The 17,219-nt window shown below is 39.0% G+C and overlaps 1 protein-coding gene across 1 annotated transcript in view; it reads right to left on the reverse strand.

The window, feature by feature from the left end:
- Positions 1 to 16,651, reverse strand: part of LOC123750674 (autotransporter adhesin BpaC-like) — a 32,915-nt gene extending 16,264 nt beyond the window's left edge. The window contains exon 1 of the mRNA XM_069325087.1: positions 16,529 to 16,651. Within this exon, the coding sequence (XP_069181188.1) occupies positions 16,529 to 16,651 (123 nt within the window). The remainder of the gene's footprint in view (positions 1 to 16,528) is intronic.
- Between the last annotated feature and the right edge of the window lie 568 nt (positions 16,652 to 17,219).

Raw genomic sequence — 17,219 nt, forward strand, 5'->3', positions numbered from 1 at the left:
CTTCTCCTCTTTATCTGCTAGTTAACCACATATCTTCTCCTCCTCATCTGCTAGTTAACCTCATATCTTCTCCTCCCCATCTGCTAGTTAACCACATATCTTCTCCTCCTCATCTGCTAGTTAACCACATATCTTCTCCCCATCTGCTAGTTAGCCACATATCTTCTCCTCCTCATCTGCTAGTTAACCACATATCTTCTCCTCCCCATCTGCTAGTTAGCCACATATCTTCTCCTCCTCATCTGCTAGTTAACAACATATCTTCTCCTCCCCATCTGCTAGTTAACCACATATCTTCTCCTCCTCATCTGCTAGTTAACCACATATCTTCTCCTCCTCATCTGCTAGTTAACCACATATCTTCTCCTCCTCATCTGCTAGTTAACCACATATCTTCTCCTCCTCATCTGCTAGTTAACCACATATCTTCTCCTCCCCATCTGCTAGTTAAGCAGAGATTATATTCATTGGTAATGCCTTTTTCACTATATTTGTATATAACTGCAAAATCTACTAGGAATATATTTCACATATCTCGCAATCGTGGCATATTAAGCTTTTTTGAATTCTCTGTTCTTTTGCTATACTATTTTTGTTTATCGTGGGATTCCTTTTGTGTGTGTTTTCTTAAATAACTCATTTGTCTGAATAAGTTTCTATTGGTGAATCATGTTTCTGGGAAAACAGCTCAGGTAAGACTCAAGATTTGTCTCTTGCAATGGTCTTCATATATTCTTTTGTCATTGCTTCATTATTGCCTGGGTCTGGGAGGAGATGTCACGGGTCAAGTTGCCTAAACGGCTTCGTATATTTTTATGGAAAATAGTTTATTGTGACACTATCTGTGGACGCTAATTAACTTTCATAAATTCCACGACAGTGATGATTGGCCGTTGTTGAAGGATTCATTTGATTATGTCTGAATTTGTCTTAGTAGTTTGCAAACACGTTTCTATGACGTGGTTTTAACAATTGTTGAAAAGTTTCGTAAATCACCGTCATATTAAGGCTGCCGAGAGCATCAGTCAACCTATTCAACCGATTTATTAATCGAAGCGTTAGTAACAAGACACCTGGTGTGGTTCTTCAGCTATATCTTCCTCTGGTTAGGCCCCATTTGCATTATGCAGTTCAGTTTTGGTCGCCGTACTATAGAATGGATATAAATTCACTTGAACGTGTCCAGCGTAGGATGACAAAGTTAATTCCCAAAATTAGAAATCTTTCATATGAAGAAAGATTAACAAAGCTTAAATTGCATTCATTGGAAAGGCGAAGAGCTAGGGGTGACATGATAGAGGTTTACAAGTGGATGAATGGACATAACAGGGGGGATATTAATTGAGTATTAAAAGTATCAACACAAGACAGAACACGAAACAATGGATATAAAATGGATAAGTTTAGATTTAGGAAAGACTTGGGTAAATACTGGTTCGGTAACAGGGTTGTTGATTTGGGAACCAATTACCGCGTAACGTGGTGGAGGTGGGGTCCCTCGATTGTTTCAAGCGTCGGTTGGATATGTATATGAGTGGGATTGGGTGCATATAAATAGGAGCTACCTCGTATGGGCCAATAGGCCTTCTGCAGTTACCTTTGTTCTTATGTTCTTATGTAATTCAATCAAAATCGACTTGACAATGGGCCAGAACGGACCGAAACGTCATCGTCCCTTTAGTTTCTAGTGTGTGGTCTGGTCAACATTTTTCAGCCACGTTATTGTGACTCCTCGCCTGCAATTCAATCAAAATATTGAAATAATATTTTATTGATTTTGAAAACATCATTCAATCATTCAACGGACATAGTCTGAAGCTGGCCTTAGAAGCTTACTGGAAAAACAGGAGAACTAAACACGGGTATTATTTTCATCTCAACTTTTCTCATTAATTGGGAAGTATTATGATCGTACTGTGTTCTCAGATATGAATTCTTGAGTCAATTTTTAATGAAATTCAGCGTCATTCATTTATTTACGTCCCTTATTTAAATTTATTGATGGGTAAATAATTTATTCCGATTTAACTTTCAAACAGATGAATACAAATATTACGGAAAGGTTCTCTGACATCTCAAAATGTGGTTTAGACAATACTGAAACAATATGCAGTCATTGTAGAATCATACAATTATTATTTTATTTGGAGTAATACTTATAACAGCACCAATCTGGAGGTCAACTTGAAATGTTTCAGAGCAGCCAACATTTATTTACTTAAAACGTTCATACAATTTTATATAAAAGCTTTTTGAAATTTTAAAACAAATATTTACTCATCAGGAAATTTTTGCTTTACTTTTGTTCAGTATGGAATAAGATGTTGCCCCATCACGCTAAACCCATTCTGACCCAACAAATACTGGCCCCGAGTAACAATAAACTCCAGCAGAAGATAGCACTACAGGCCCCGACAGCCAGGAGATAACATCACTAACAAGACGTAGAGTTCAGGGCTTGGAACCCATTTTCCAGCAAACTGGAGTCTCGACTAACCAGATCCTGGAAAATTTCTGTGACTGGCATTGCAGCTTCGCATTTTATCTTGGAATATTTTCCGCCGAGCATGTAATGGTCTGACAGTCATGCAAGGCGTCCTCGGTATATTCTCAGGCATGTGAATTATATTCCGGTATTAGTTAGCGAATGACGAACTGTGTTCTCAGGCCTATAGGCTCATGGCAGTATTATTTAGCTCTAAGGTTTGCCATTTGGTTAGGAAGATGACAAGGTTTATTGGTGTATCAGACCCCAAGTATGATATTAATTTCATGTGCCTAATATTTTTATGTTTCAGAGATGTCTTGATGCAAATATGGTGATCAGGATTATTATACGTGCGGGAACCACCGTGTCCTCATCAGCCGCACATTTACATTACCATAAATCTCGAGAAAGACTTGTTTGAAATGTGATATGTTATAGTTACCCTGTTTAATGCAGACGATGAGTCACAATAACGTGGCTAAAGTACGTTGACCAGACCACACACTAGAAGGTGAAGGGACGACGTCGTTTCGGTCCTTTCTGGACCATTCTCAATCGACTTGAGAATGGTCCAGGACGGACCGAAACGTCGTCGTCCTTTCACCTACTAGTGTGTGGTCTGGTCAACCCTCTCTAATGCTTCACAACGCTGTGGCCTAACATTCCCTTGTATACTGAGCCACTATAAAGTGGTGCTTTAACATTTTCATTTTCCCACTCTGACTTAACCCCATTTATACTAACTCTCTGTTTCCTTTGGAATAGCCATGCCCTAATCCAACTTAATATAGCACCCCCAATACCATGAGCTTCTATTTTTTTAATTAGTCTTTCATGTGGCACTGTATCAAAAGCTTTGCTAAAGTCAAGGTACACGACATCACAATCCTTACCACTATCACCTGCCTCAACTATGCTGGAATAAAAAGTTAGCAAATTTGTTAAACATGAACGGCCATTTGTAAAACCATGTTGCGACTCATTTATTAATTTATGTTTTTCAAGATGGAGACGAATTGTATTTGCAATTATTGATTCAAGTATCTTTCCAACAATAGACGTTAGGCTAATTGGCCGATAGTTTGACGCAAGTGATCGATCTCCTTTCTTAAAAATTGGTACCACATTAGCTACCTTCCATGACTCTGGCACTCTGCCTGACTCTATTGATTTATTAAATATGGTAGACAGTGGCTCGCAAAGCTCCTCTTTGCATTCTTTAAGCACCCTGGCAAACACTTCATCCGGCCCTGGGGATTTGTTTGGATTGAGTTTTTCTTATTGTTTAATTACATCCTCCCTGGTAACTGCTAAACTAGTCAACCTGTCCTCATCCCCACCCACATAGACTTGTTCGGCTCAAGGCATATTGTTAAGTTCTTCTTTAGTAAATACAGATATAAAATATTTGTTAAAAATACTACTCATCTCCTTGTCATTATCCGTTATTTGACCTGTCTCAGATTTTAATGGACCTATCCTTTCCCTAGTCTTAGTTCGATATAACTGAAAAAAACCTTTAGGATTTGACTTTGCTTGCTCTGCTATGCGAACTTCATAGTTTCTTTTTGCTTTCCTAATCTCTTTTTTAACATTTCTAACCAGTTGTATGAATTCCTATTCTAAACTGACTTCCCCATTCTTAATCCTTTTGTACCACGCTCTCTTTTTACCTATAAGGTTCTTTAAATTATTTGTTATCCACTTTGGGTCATTAGTATTCGATCTATTCAATTTGTATGGTATACTACGTTCCTGTGCTTTGTTTAGAATATTCTTAAATAAGTTATATATTAAATCCACATTGAAATCCCCTTTTACGTCACCTATCGCTGGGTTCATGTCTCGCTCCAAGACCGGCCCACACCCCATACCCAAGACTTTCCAATCTATTTGACCCAAAAAAATTCTTAGGCTATTAAAATCAGCTTTTCGAAAATCTGGCACTTTAACAGAATTTTCTCCTACAGGTCTATTCCATGCTATGCTAAATCTGATTACTTTGTGATCACTGTTCCCTAGCTCACTCCCTATTTCGATGTCATTAATTTGTGTTTCCCTGTTAGTTAACACTAAATCTAAAATATTATTTTCCAGCGTTGGTTCCTTAATGTGTTGCGTAAGAAAGCAATCGTCAATTAATTCTAGAAAATCTTCTGCTTCACTATTCCCTGTTTTGTTCACCCAGTTTATTCCACTAAAATTAAAGTCACCCATGACATAAATACTGTTAGATCTAGATGCTCCAGATATTTCATCCCATAGATGCTTTGATTCCATTCTGTCTAAATTTGGTGGCCTATATATAACTCCTATTATAATATTATTTGCTTTTTCGTTTAATTCTATCCAAATAGTTTCTGTGTGTGGCTCAGTTTTGATTCCCTCTTTGAGACTACATATCAAATTGTCCCTAACATATATGGCTACTCCCCCTCCTCGTCTAATATATCTATCTGTGTGAAATAGTTTAAATCCATTTATTTGATATTCAGCTAATAGTTCTCTATTTTCTACATTCATCCACGTTTCGGTAAGTGCAATAATGTCTATTTTTTTCTGTGCAGACAAGAGCATTTAATTCGTTAATTTTATTTCTTAGACTTCTACTGTTAGTGTAATATACCCTAAGTGAATTGTTATTTTGAGGCCCTTTTCTTTCCCTGATCATTTTGCCAATTCTTTTCTCCCACGAACACATACTTTTATTACCTCCTTCCTCCAAATCAATTCCCATAACACTATCTACTAACAGTTTAAACCCAAACAAACACCTCTAACCACTGGTTCCAACGAGTTCGCAACAGCAACAACCCCAGCCCTGGATAGATGCACCCCATCACGAGCATACATTTCATTTCTTCCATAGAAGTGTTCCCAGTTGTCTATGAAAGATATTGCATTTGATTTGCAATATCTTTCCAGCCGGCAATTGACACCAAGTGCCCTCGACAACCATTCATTTCCCACTCCCTTTTCTTGGAAGAATGCCACATATGAATGGGATTCCTCCCTTGCTCCTAACTAATTCAATGGCTGTCCTGAATCTCTGTATTAGTTCCTCACTCCTAACTCGCCCAACATCATTACCCCCTGCACTAATACAAATAATGGGTTTATTCCCATTTCCCGTCATAATATCATTCATATTTCCAACAATATCACCAATTCCAGCTCCCGGATAGCAAACCCTAATCTGTTCCCCCTATCTCTGGCACAAAATGTTCTGTCTAAATACCTCACCTGGGAATCTCCCACAACCAAAATTCGCTTCGGTACCTCCTTAACTTTCTGAGCAGCCTGAAGGCCCTGCGCTCCGCCGCTCCTCGCTGGTTTCCATTCCGAGTGAACTGCAGGCTCACCACAGCACTCGTCCTCCAACACGGCAAATGAATTTGCTGTCCTTAGGGCGTCTGTTGGTGGCCTTGTCAAGGTCTTCTTAAGATCCCTGTCCTTCACGACTCTCCACGATGAGGTCCCGTCAACACTGGTCTCCTCCTTCGTTTCCTCCCGAAATCTCTGCCGTCGTACCTCCTCCCGCAGGGAATCCGTCTCTGCTCTCAGAGCTCCAACCAGACACACCAAATCCTTCACTAATCCTTCCATTATTGCAATAATAATGTTACAACAATCGGAATTACCTAATTACTATGCCTAAGATTACCATCAGAGTGCCGGCGAGCTGATGGGGATATAGCCTCGGCTACCATCAGCTTTTGTCCGGTCGTGATGGTCCATTGAATTAGGTGCCTTGTACACCAGTTGCATAGTGCTCCTGGCAGTATGGGTTCGAGTCATTTCTGGGGTGTGAGTTTTCAGTTATATATATATATATATATATATATATATATATATATATATATATATATATATATATATATATATATATATATATATATATATATATATATATATATATATATATATATATATATATATATATATATATATATATATATATATATATATATATATATATTGACTAATTAGCGCAGACTCAATTAAATTCCGTTCCACAAAGCCATTGCAATTGGCAATGCTTTTCGCCCCATCCCAGTTAATAGTGTGATCACACAAACTTGTGTGTAGATACAAAGCATTAGACGTTTGGGCAGTTCTTATACTATAAGCATGTTGGGACATACGTAAGTGTAAGGATTTTCCTCTTTGTCCAAGGTACACAGACTCACAATCATTGCAGGGAATCGAATACACACAACCTGTTGTACCAGGGGAGTTTTTTATTAAACTAGACTTGATCGTATTATTAGTGAATACTAAAATGATATTAAGGTTCTTAAAAACTGGGGAAAGTTTCTCAAATCCCATCGCATAAGGTACCACCAATGAGTTTCTATTTTCTGGTTTCGCTTTGGAGACATTATTATAAAACGTACGTTTAGCTTTCCCAAACGAACAATCCAAAAATATCTTAGGGTACTGTAGACTCTTCCGAATTTCATATATTTTAGCTATCTCTTCATAAAAAAACTCAGGGCTGCATACCCTCAAAGCTCGAAGAAACATTCCTGAAAATACTGCCTGTTTAACTTTACTATGATGATTCGAATAATAATGAACAAACGACCCCACGTTGGTGGGTTTTCTATACACATTAAATTTGAACCTTCTATTGACTCTATGAATCATAATGTCCAAAAACGGAAGAGTACCATTCTCCTCATTTTCGCATGTGAATTTTATTGAAGGTACCAAATAATTAAGTTCATTAAGAAAAACAATTTGGTCTTGGTCACTCGGCCATAAGCACAAAATATCGTCGACATACCTAAACCAGACAACATTAGAGGGGATAATCATGGATAAAATCTTTGTTTCGAAGAACTCCATATACAAATTGCTCAAAACTGGGGAAAGGGGATTGCCCATAGCCATTCCAAATGTTTGTTTGAAAAATTTTCCATTGAAACTGAAATAATTGTCGTTTATACATAATTTGATAAGTTTTATAATAATGTCTCCAAAGCGAAAACAGAAAATAGAAACTCATTGGCGGTACCTAAAAAATTCGAAGATGTAATATCCACACCGTCAAGACAGCAGGGCAGGAGACATCCCCATAAAAAACAGATAGAGTCCAGCTCGTCGGAAAGCGACATTGATGATGAGTCAATTTCAGGTCCACTAAGAACCTATACACCAATTGCAACTTCCATGGCGTGTTCATCAGACTCCATGGATACCACGGAATTATCAGCAAATTCCAAGAACCTAGAGGTCTAAAGATCCTGCAACTGAATGCGCAAGGACTGCGCACTAAATTGCAACACTTGCAATGCATAGCAGCAACCTAGGGCATAGACATCCTGATACTACAAGAGAGCTTGCTTCGAGCCGGATTAGAACCTAAAATCTCAGGCTATCGAAGCTTCTTCCTTCCATGGATCAATGGGCACTCCAGGGGATGTGCAATCTATGTAAAATGTGACCTGATCTCCAAGTCCATAACCAGCCCACCCAATTGTGGAGCAGGGACAGAGGTAATGGGAGTTACCATTGAGCTAAGACACGACAAACTTGAAGTGTTCAATGTGTACAGGTCTCCACAAGCCGAAATGGATCTCTCTGTGTTATTTGGACACTCGACAACAACAAACACAATCATTTGTGGAGATTTTAATGCTCATCATCGATTGGCACTGGGCTCGAACAGAACAAATGAAGCCGGCATTCACATTACACATCTACTGGACCAGCTTCCAGAAATACAAATCCTAAACAAGAATGAACCTACCCACATCCAAGGAGGCAGATTAGACCTAACCTTCGTTTCAGCCTCCCTAAGAGATGCAGCAACATGGTCAGTTGAGCCCACACTCACAAGCGACCACTATGGGGTCCAAATTGATCTTCAGTTAGACCTACCCACCCCACCTCCGCCTCCATCTGAAGCCTGGAACTTTGCTTTAGCAAACTGGGACCGATTTCAAAACCTCATTTCAGAGTGGCAAAGAAACTATGATCTTCCCGAAGACATTAATCAGGCAGAACAGGAATTTGTCAAAGCGATTCAAAGTGCAGCCAACCACTCAATCCCACTGAAAAAACAGTCCACCGGACACCATAAAGATCATTGGTACTATTGCGAACGTGTCAAAGAACTCAACCATAGACTCAACAGAACAAGAAAGCTATACAAAAAGCAGCCAAGTGACCGCAACAGGATCTTACTTTGTGAGGTCAAGGAACATGTACATCGAGAGACCAGACAAATAAGATAACAAAAGTGGCTGGAATGGTGTTCACGCCTGAATGAACACACCTCTCTCGGAGAGATGTGGCAGCAAATTCACCGAGCCAAAGGGAATAAAACACCTAAAGCTCCACACCCTAAGGATCCTCAACAGGAAGCCGAAGTACTGGCAACCAGGTTTGCAGAGAGAGCAGCCAGCAATCAACTTCCACCAGATGTATTAGTAGTACAGACCGGACTAGAGGAAGAATGGTGGCACAGAATCCTTACAGCATGTGAAGAAGTCTCTGACACTAATGCCCCCTTCACACTGGATGAGCTCAATCGGGCTAAGAAAAACTCCAAGGATACATCCCCTGGAGCCGACAAAATAACCTATAAAATGATTAGAAACCTCGGCCCAGAGGGAGACGCTGCATACCTAAGGTTAATTAATTTAGCCTGGACTTCTCAAACTAGACCTTCTGCTTGGAATAGAGCAGACATAGTGCCGATCCCAAAACCCAAAGATCCAGCTAATCCCAGTCCCATCTCTCTCCAAAGCTGTGCAGCCAAGATGGCTGACAGAATGGCACTCAACAGACTGGAGTGGAAAATGCCTAAACTGCACCATAATATGTATGCCTATAGAAGAGGGGTTGGCACAGTGGAATGTATTACAACTCTGTTAGCCCACTTGAGTGACAGACCAGGAATGCTGATATTTCTGGACCTCGAAAACGCCTTTGAACTGGCTAGCGCCCCAGCTATTCTCTGCTGCCTCATTGACAAAGAGGTCAGAGGCAACCTGCTCTCCTGGACCAAAAACTGTCTCATAAACAGAGAAGCAAGAGTAAAACTTCATGGCACAGTCTCTGAGTACAAAAGACATGAAAATGGTACACCGCAAGGAGGTATTCTCAGCCCTCTTCTCTTCAACTGTTTAATGGAAAAAATAATGAGGTTGAAACTCCCACATCACTGCAGACTGCTAAACTACGCGGACGACTTTGCCATCATCATAAAAGGAAGGGATGCGACGCGTCTTGCACCCAAATGCTTAGACTGCATCAGTAAAGAGGCAAAACAGATTGGGATCAAACTCAACCCCTCAAAGTCAAAGGCCATGCCCATAAAAATAGCGAAGCCCAACATCCAACTCACAGTACAGGGTCAACCAATTGAATGGGTCGACACCTATCAGTATAAAGTAGCCATCACAACTGCAAGAAAAATGACAGGTTGGATAACAAGAACTTTTCACACTAGAGATGCTATACCGATGATGATACTTTTCAAAACGCTTGTGCTCTCTAGAGTGGAGTACTGCTGCACAATGACAGCACCTTTCAAAGCTGGAGAAATTACTGACCTGGAGAGCGTGCAGAGATCCTTTACTGCTAGAATCCACTCAGTAAAAAATCTAAACTATTGGGACCGACTAAAGAGCCTAAAACTGTACTCCTTTGAGCGCAGGCGGGAGAGGTACATAATAATTTACACGTGGAAAATATTAGAGGGGCTGGTCCAAACCTGCACACAGAAATAACATCACATGAGACCAGAAGACATGGCAGGATGTGCAGAATACCCCCGTTGAAAAACAGAGGTGCAACTGGTACTCTGAGAGAGAACTGTATCAACATCAGAGGTCCGAGACTGTTCAACACGCTTCCACTACACATAAGGGGCATAACTGGCCGACCCCTCACAGTGTTCAAGAGAGAACTGGATAAGCACCTCCAAAGGATACCTGATCAACCAGGCTGTGACTCGTACGTCAGGCTGCGAGCAGCCGCGTCCAACAGCCTGGATGATCAATCCGGCAACCAGGAGGCCTGGTCGACGACCGGGCCGCGGGGACGCTAAGCCCCGGAAGCACCTCAAGGTAACATCAAGGTAAGGTATCTAGGAATCATCCTGGACACACACATGAATTTTAATGCTGAGGTCACTTACTTAAGAGAGCGAACTGCGGCCCGGACGGCAATTCTCAGGTCGCTAACCTCCCTCTCTGGAGGAGCCAGTCTGCAAGTCCTTCGCACATACTATGTACAGGCAGTTAGATCAGTGATCGATTATGCCGCACCTACACTCACAAATCTATCACACCAACAGTGGAAAAAGCTTGAAGTTGCCCAAAACAATGCTATGAGAGCCGCAATGGGAGCCCCCATGTGGACCAGGCTTGAAACTCTTAGACTGGAGACGGGTTTGCCCTCTCTACAAGAAAGAATATCACAAAGGACAGCTACAATTGTCAGTAAGATAATTATTTCTTCTGATCCAATCCCAGTACGGCAGGCCTTGGTGGTTGGACTAGGCCAAAACAATGGAAACTCTTGGGTTGCAAGAGCAGGAAAAGTCCTAAACAGACTACATTTAAAAAACATGATTCTTGATAGAGAGGGTGATCATCCACACCCAAATTACACTCCTTCCGCGCCGTGGGAAGAGCCTACTTTCAAAATAGTAATAGAAAGTCTCCCAATGAAAAAGGCTGCCTATGATCCGACAATCCTAAGGCGCATAATAGAAGAGCAAATGTATAGCATAGCAGTAGCAGGAGCCACCCACATCTTCACAGACGGATCGGTGGACACAGAATATGAGAGTGCTGGCGCTGCTCTTTGTACGGCCAGCGTACAGGCATATTGGAGACTGGGAGGACTAGTATCATCAACCCAAACTGAGCTGTTTGCCATACAACAGGCATTCGCATATGTGATTGCACAAAACACTCAAAATGCAATCATACACACAGACTCAAAAGCTGCACTTCAAATACTAGGACAAAAACAGTGGAAAGATAATGTGGAAATAATTACCACCATTTTGTATCTTGGAGCAGTCGCTAAAGGCAAAGGACTCAACATAACTTTAAACTGGATCCCATCCCATATTGGAATCCCATTAAATGAAAAAGCTGATGAAATTGCTAAATTGGCAACTCGTCATCCAGTGATACATAAAACAATTCAACCCAGCCTAGAGAACATAAAAAACATCGTTACCAAAAAACTCTCACATTTTCTCATTTTCTCACAAAAAACTCTCAAAACTCTCAAAGCCTACCTACACCAGAGAATAGCTGAAGGTTCGCCATCTGCAACATGGTATCTTCAGGCAACCAAATTAGAGAGGTTAAATATCCCAAAAGGAATCCACAGGGAAATAGCAGTTAGGTTATATAGACTACGTCTAGGTTACAGATGCAACTGGGAGATTGGTGAACCCCGACAGAGAGAGTGCATCTTCTGCCAAACTGTCACAGAAAAGCCATTACTTCACTATCTTCTGGAATGTGAAGCAACCAATGACCTTAGAAGAGCTTTAAGAGTTCCTGAATCATGCAGTGGCCACCCTGAAGCCATCAACACAGCCACTGTCCTGGTCAACAAAGGTGTTCAGCAGCTGGACACCCTCATAAAGACTGTGAAGCAGTATCCTCCCCGGCGATAACAGCTTGATGGTTAAATGGAAACTCAGAATACTGAGAAAATTTTTTTTTACCACTTATGGGCTATTCATGCCCGTGCCACCTCTTGGGTGGCTTAATCTTCATCAGTCAATCAATCAACTCTGTTTAGTGTTTGCAGGTTATAGTTGTGTGTGTGTAAACTAAAGTCTTTGAAAATGTAATAAGTTATTACGAAACGCGTTCAAGTGTCGCGTCAAACTAGAAATAAAAATTAATTTTGGAGAATTAATTTTTCAATTACCATCGACAGTGAAAAGAAACATAAGAAATATTGAAAAAATTCGTGTTAGAATTATTAATCTTACTTTTTCGGTAATATTTAATAATATATGTCTACAGGAAAGACTGCTACCAAAATATACTAATATATATATATATATATATATATATATATATATATATATATATATATATATATATATATATATATATATATATATATATATATACACAACTAGAGACCCTAGAGCTGCCAGTTTTCTTTTTCAGCGCCTTAGTGTGGCAATCCAGAGAGGAAATGCTCACTGCATCCATGGTTCCTGCCCGCCATCTGAGGAGCTGGAGGAGCTGTACAACTTGTGACAAGTAGTCTTGTACCATACATGTAATCAATATTGTAACTTTTTTTGTGTAATGACATTTTTAAATAAAGTTAGATAAATATACACACATACCAAAAGAACAGGGGTGGTAGGAGAAGCAAATATCAAAGTGTTCAGTGAGGATCCACAAGGTCTTCTCTGTGTACTCTTTATTTTCCTCTCCGAGGCTATGGGTCCCTACACTTTTGCACCAGAGGTGGTACCTCTTCTAGGATTTTTCTATATATATATATGTGTATATATATATATATATATATATATATATATATATATATATATATATATATATATATATATATATATATATATATATATATATATATATATATATATATATATATATATACATATATATATATATATATATATACATATATATATATATACATATATATACATATATACATATATATACATATATATACATATATACATATATGTACATATATACATATTGTGACGGTAAAGTGTTGGAGTGTTGATGTTCGGCAGTCCTCCAATGGCAGGTGTCAAAGCATTGTCACACTTACAGAAAACAAAAGAGACTGATTGCTTGTTTGTCTGTGGTAAGGTAATGGGAAGACACGCAAAACACAAAATATAAACAATGAAAATTTAATTACTTTAGAAAACAAGATATGAACAAAGACAATCCCTTGGCTTACGTAAAATTCAAAACAAGTCAACAAACAAAACATGAATAATTAATAAATGTGAAAATTTACTCTAATATAAAATAAAGTGCAAGACAATAATAATAATAATCAGGTGCTGAGAATATTGGCTAGAGCTGCCACCTCCCTTAGTACACGACAGCCAGGGCTTAGTCTACCAGAGAGAGATGTCAACTTCTAAGAGCACAAAGATATTCTGAGGAGGACGGCGTGAGCTGGCCCAGACGTCGACTCAGGTAGAGGGTGTGAGTGCAGGTGCAGGTGCTGTCGGCGATACACCAGCCAATTAGGAGCAGGCAGGCGGAGAATGGGTAGTTTGCTCGTTGACGACGGGTGGAGAGCCGGCGTGTCTGGTGGTGCAAGGTACGCTTTGCTTCCTGGGCAAAACGTTTTGTGATACTGTTGGACGTATCTTTAATATAGCATCTTGTACTTGTAGAATGACGTGAATGATATAGGGAAAAGCAAGCTCAATTTCTCTTGAAAGAGATTATCATCACAAAATATATATATATATATATATATATATATATATATATATATATATATATATATATATATATATATATATATATATATATATATATATATATATATATGTTGTACCTAGTAGCCAGAACGTCGTACTCGGCCTACTATGCAAGGCCCGATTTGCCCAATAAGCCAAGTTTTCCTGAAATAATATATTTTCTCAAATTTTTATCTTATGAAATGATAAAGCTACCCATTTCTTCATGTATGAGGTCAATTTTTTTTTATTGGAGTTAAAATTAACGTAGATATATGACCGAACCTAACCAACCCTACCTAACCTAACCTAACCTATCTTTAGAGGTTAGGTTAGGTTAGGTAGCTGAAAAAAGTTAGGTTAGGTTAGGTTAGGTAGGTTAGGTAGTCGAAAAACAATTAATTCAGTAAAACTTGGCTTATTAGGCAAATCGGGCCTTGCATAGTAGGCTGAGAAGTGCGTTCTGTCTACTAGGTACGACATATATATATATATGTATATATATATATATATATATATATATATATATATATATATATATATATATATATATATATATATATATATATATATATATATATGTCGTACCTAATAGCCAGAACGCACTTCTCAGCCTACTATTCAAGGCCCGATTTGCCTAATAAGCGAAGTTTTCATGAAGTAATGTTTTTTCGTCTACCTAACCTACCTAACCTAACCTAACCTAGCTTTTTTTGGCTACCTAACCTAACCTTACCTATAAATATAGGTTAGGTTAGGTTAGGTAGGGTTGGTTAGGTTCGGTCATATATCTACGTTAATTTTAACTCCAATAAAAAAAAATTGACCTCATACATAGAGAAAAGGGTTGCTTTATCATTTCATAAGAAAAAAATTATAGTAAATATATTAATTCAGGAAAACTTGGCTTATTAGGCAAATCGGGCCTTGAATAGTAGGCTGAGAAGTGAGTTCTGGCTACTAGGTACGACATATATATATATATATATATGTCGTACCTAGTAGCCAGAACTCACTTCTCAGTCTACTATGCAAGGCCCGATTCGCCTAATAAGCCAAGTTTTACTGAATTAATATATTTTCTCTAATTTTTTTCTTATGAAATGATAAAGCTACCCATTTCATTATGTATGAGGTCAATTTTTTTTTTTTGGAGTTAAAGTTAATGTAGATATATGACCGAACCTAACCAACCCTACCTAACCTAACCTATCTTTATAGGTTAGGTTAGGTTAGGTTAGGTAGCCAAAAACGTTAGGTTAGGTTAGGTTAGGTAGGTTAGGTTGTCGAAAAAACATTAATTCATGAAAACTAGGCTTATTAGGCAAATCGGGCCTTGCATAGTAGGCTGAGAAGTGAGTTCTGGCTACTAGGTACGACATACATATATATATATATATATATATATATATATATATATATATATATATATATATATGTCGTACCTAATAGCCAGAACGCACTTCTCAGCCTACTATTCAAGGCCCGATTTGCCTAATAAGCCAAGTTTTCATGAATTAATGTTTTTTCGTCTACCTAACCTACCTAACCTAACCTAACCTAGCTTTTTTTGGCTACCTAACCTAACCTTACATATAAATATAGGTTAGGTTAGGTTAGGTAGGGTTGGTTAGGTTCGGTCATATATCTACGTTAATTTTAACTCCAATAAAAAAAATTGACCTCATACATAGAGAAAAGGGTTGCTTTATCACTTCATAAGAAAAAAATTATAGTAAATATATTAATTCAGGAAAACTTGGCTTATTAGGCAAATCGGGCCTTGAATAGTAGGCTGAGAAGTGAGTTCTGGCTACTAGGTACGACATATATATATATATATATATATATATATATATATATATATATATATATATATATATATATATATATATATATATATATACATATATATTATCTGCTTGCTTCTGTGCTGGTTTGGGGTCTTGAAGTGAATAGAATGTAATTATTTGTCAATTGGCTGTTGATTGCTGGTTTTGACTTTTTGATGTTTGATGTGTTTGGCCTCGCTGACGTCGCGTCTCCTGTTATCGTTGAATTTGTCGATAATTTATGTGTTGCTTTATAAGATTTTTCTGGTGATGGTCTGGTTGTGTGAGGAGAGTATATGCTCCTTGATGGAGCCCTGTTATTTATGCATTGTTAATCGCCTAGAAAGATACGTTGTTGTCTTGCCTATGTACTAAGATCTTTGGGGCTGCCAGTCCCAAAGTGGGCATGTGAAGGCATAGACGACGTTAGTTTCTTTCAAGGCGTTCTGTTTGGTGTCTGGAGCGTTCTTCAAGAGTAGGGTGGCCATTTTCTTGTTTTTGTAGTAAATTGTTAATTCTGTCTTCTGATTTGTGTCTGTGGGGATAACGTTCTTATTAATAATATCTTTCAGGATCCTTTCCCCGGTTTTCTGAGTTGTTCAAAGGAAGTTCCTGTAAAACAGTCTGATAGGGGGGTACGAATGTTGTGTTAGTTGACTCTTCAGAGGTTGCATGGCGTTTCATCTTTCTTTGGATGACGTCTTCAACATAACCGTTAGAAAAGCCATTGTTCACTAGGACCTGCCTTACCCTACAGAGTTCTTCATCGACTTGCTTCCATCGTGAGCTGTGGCTGAGAGCACGGTCGACGTAAGCGTTGACAACACTCCTCTTGTACCTGTCCGGGGAGTCACTATTGTCATTGAGGCACATTCCTATGTTTGTTCTTTAGTGTAGACTGCAGTATGGAAGCCATCACTCCTCTCCATGACTGTTACATCTAGAAAGGGCAGCCTCCCATCACTCTCAATCTTGTAAGTGAAATTTACCACCGAATTTTGCTGGAATGCCTCCTTCAGCTGCTGCAGACGTCTGACAATAGGTACCCTTGTAAAAATATCGTCAACGTACCTGCAGTATATGGCGAGTTGCAAGACGTTGTCAGCTAGTGGGATGGAGAGTGATGGGAGGCTATACCAGAGATATCCTGAGCAGCAAGACTATACCAGAGATATCCTGACCAGCAAGATGATACCAGAGATATCCTGACCAGCAGGACTATACCAGAGATATCCTGACCAACAGGACTATACCAGAGATATCCTGTCCAGCAGGACTATAACAGAGATATCGTGACCAGCAAGACTATACCAGAGATATCCTGACCAGCAAGATGATACCAGAGATATCCTGACCAGCAGGACTATACCAGAGATATCCTGACCAGCAGGACTATACCAGAGATATCCTGTCCAGCAGGACTATACCAGAGATATCCTGT

The sequence above is a fragment of the Procambarus clarkii genome, chromosome 15 (genome assembly GCF_040958095.1).
Source record: "Procambarus clarkii isolate CNS0578487 chromosome 15, FALCON_Pclarkii_2.0, whole genome shotgun sequence".
Taxonomy (NCBI): Eukaryota; Metazoa; Arthropoda; class Malacostraca; order Decapoda; family Cambaridae; genus Procambarus; species Procambarus clarkii.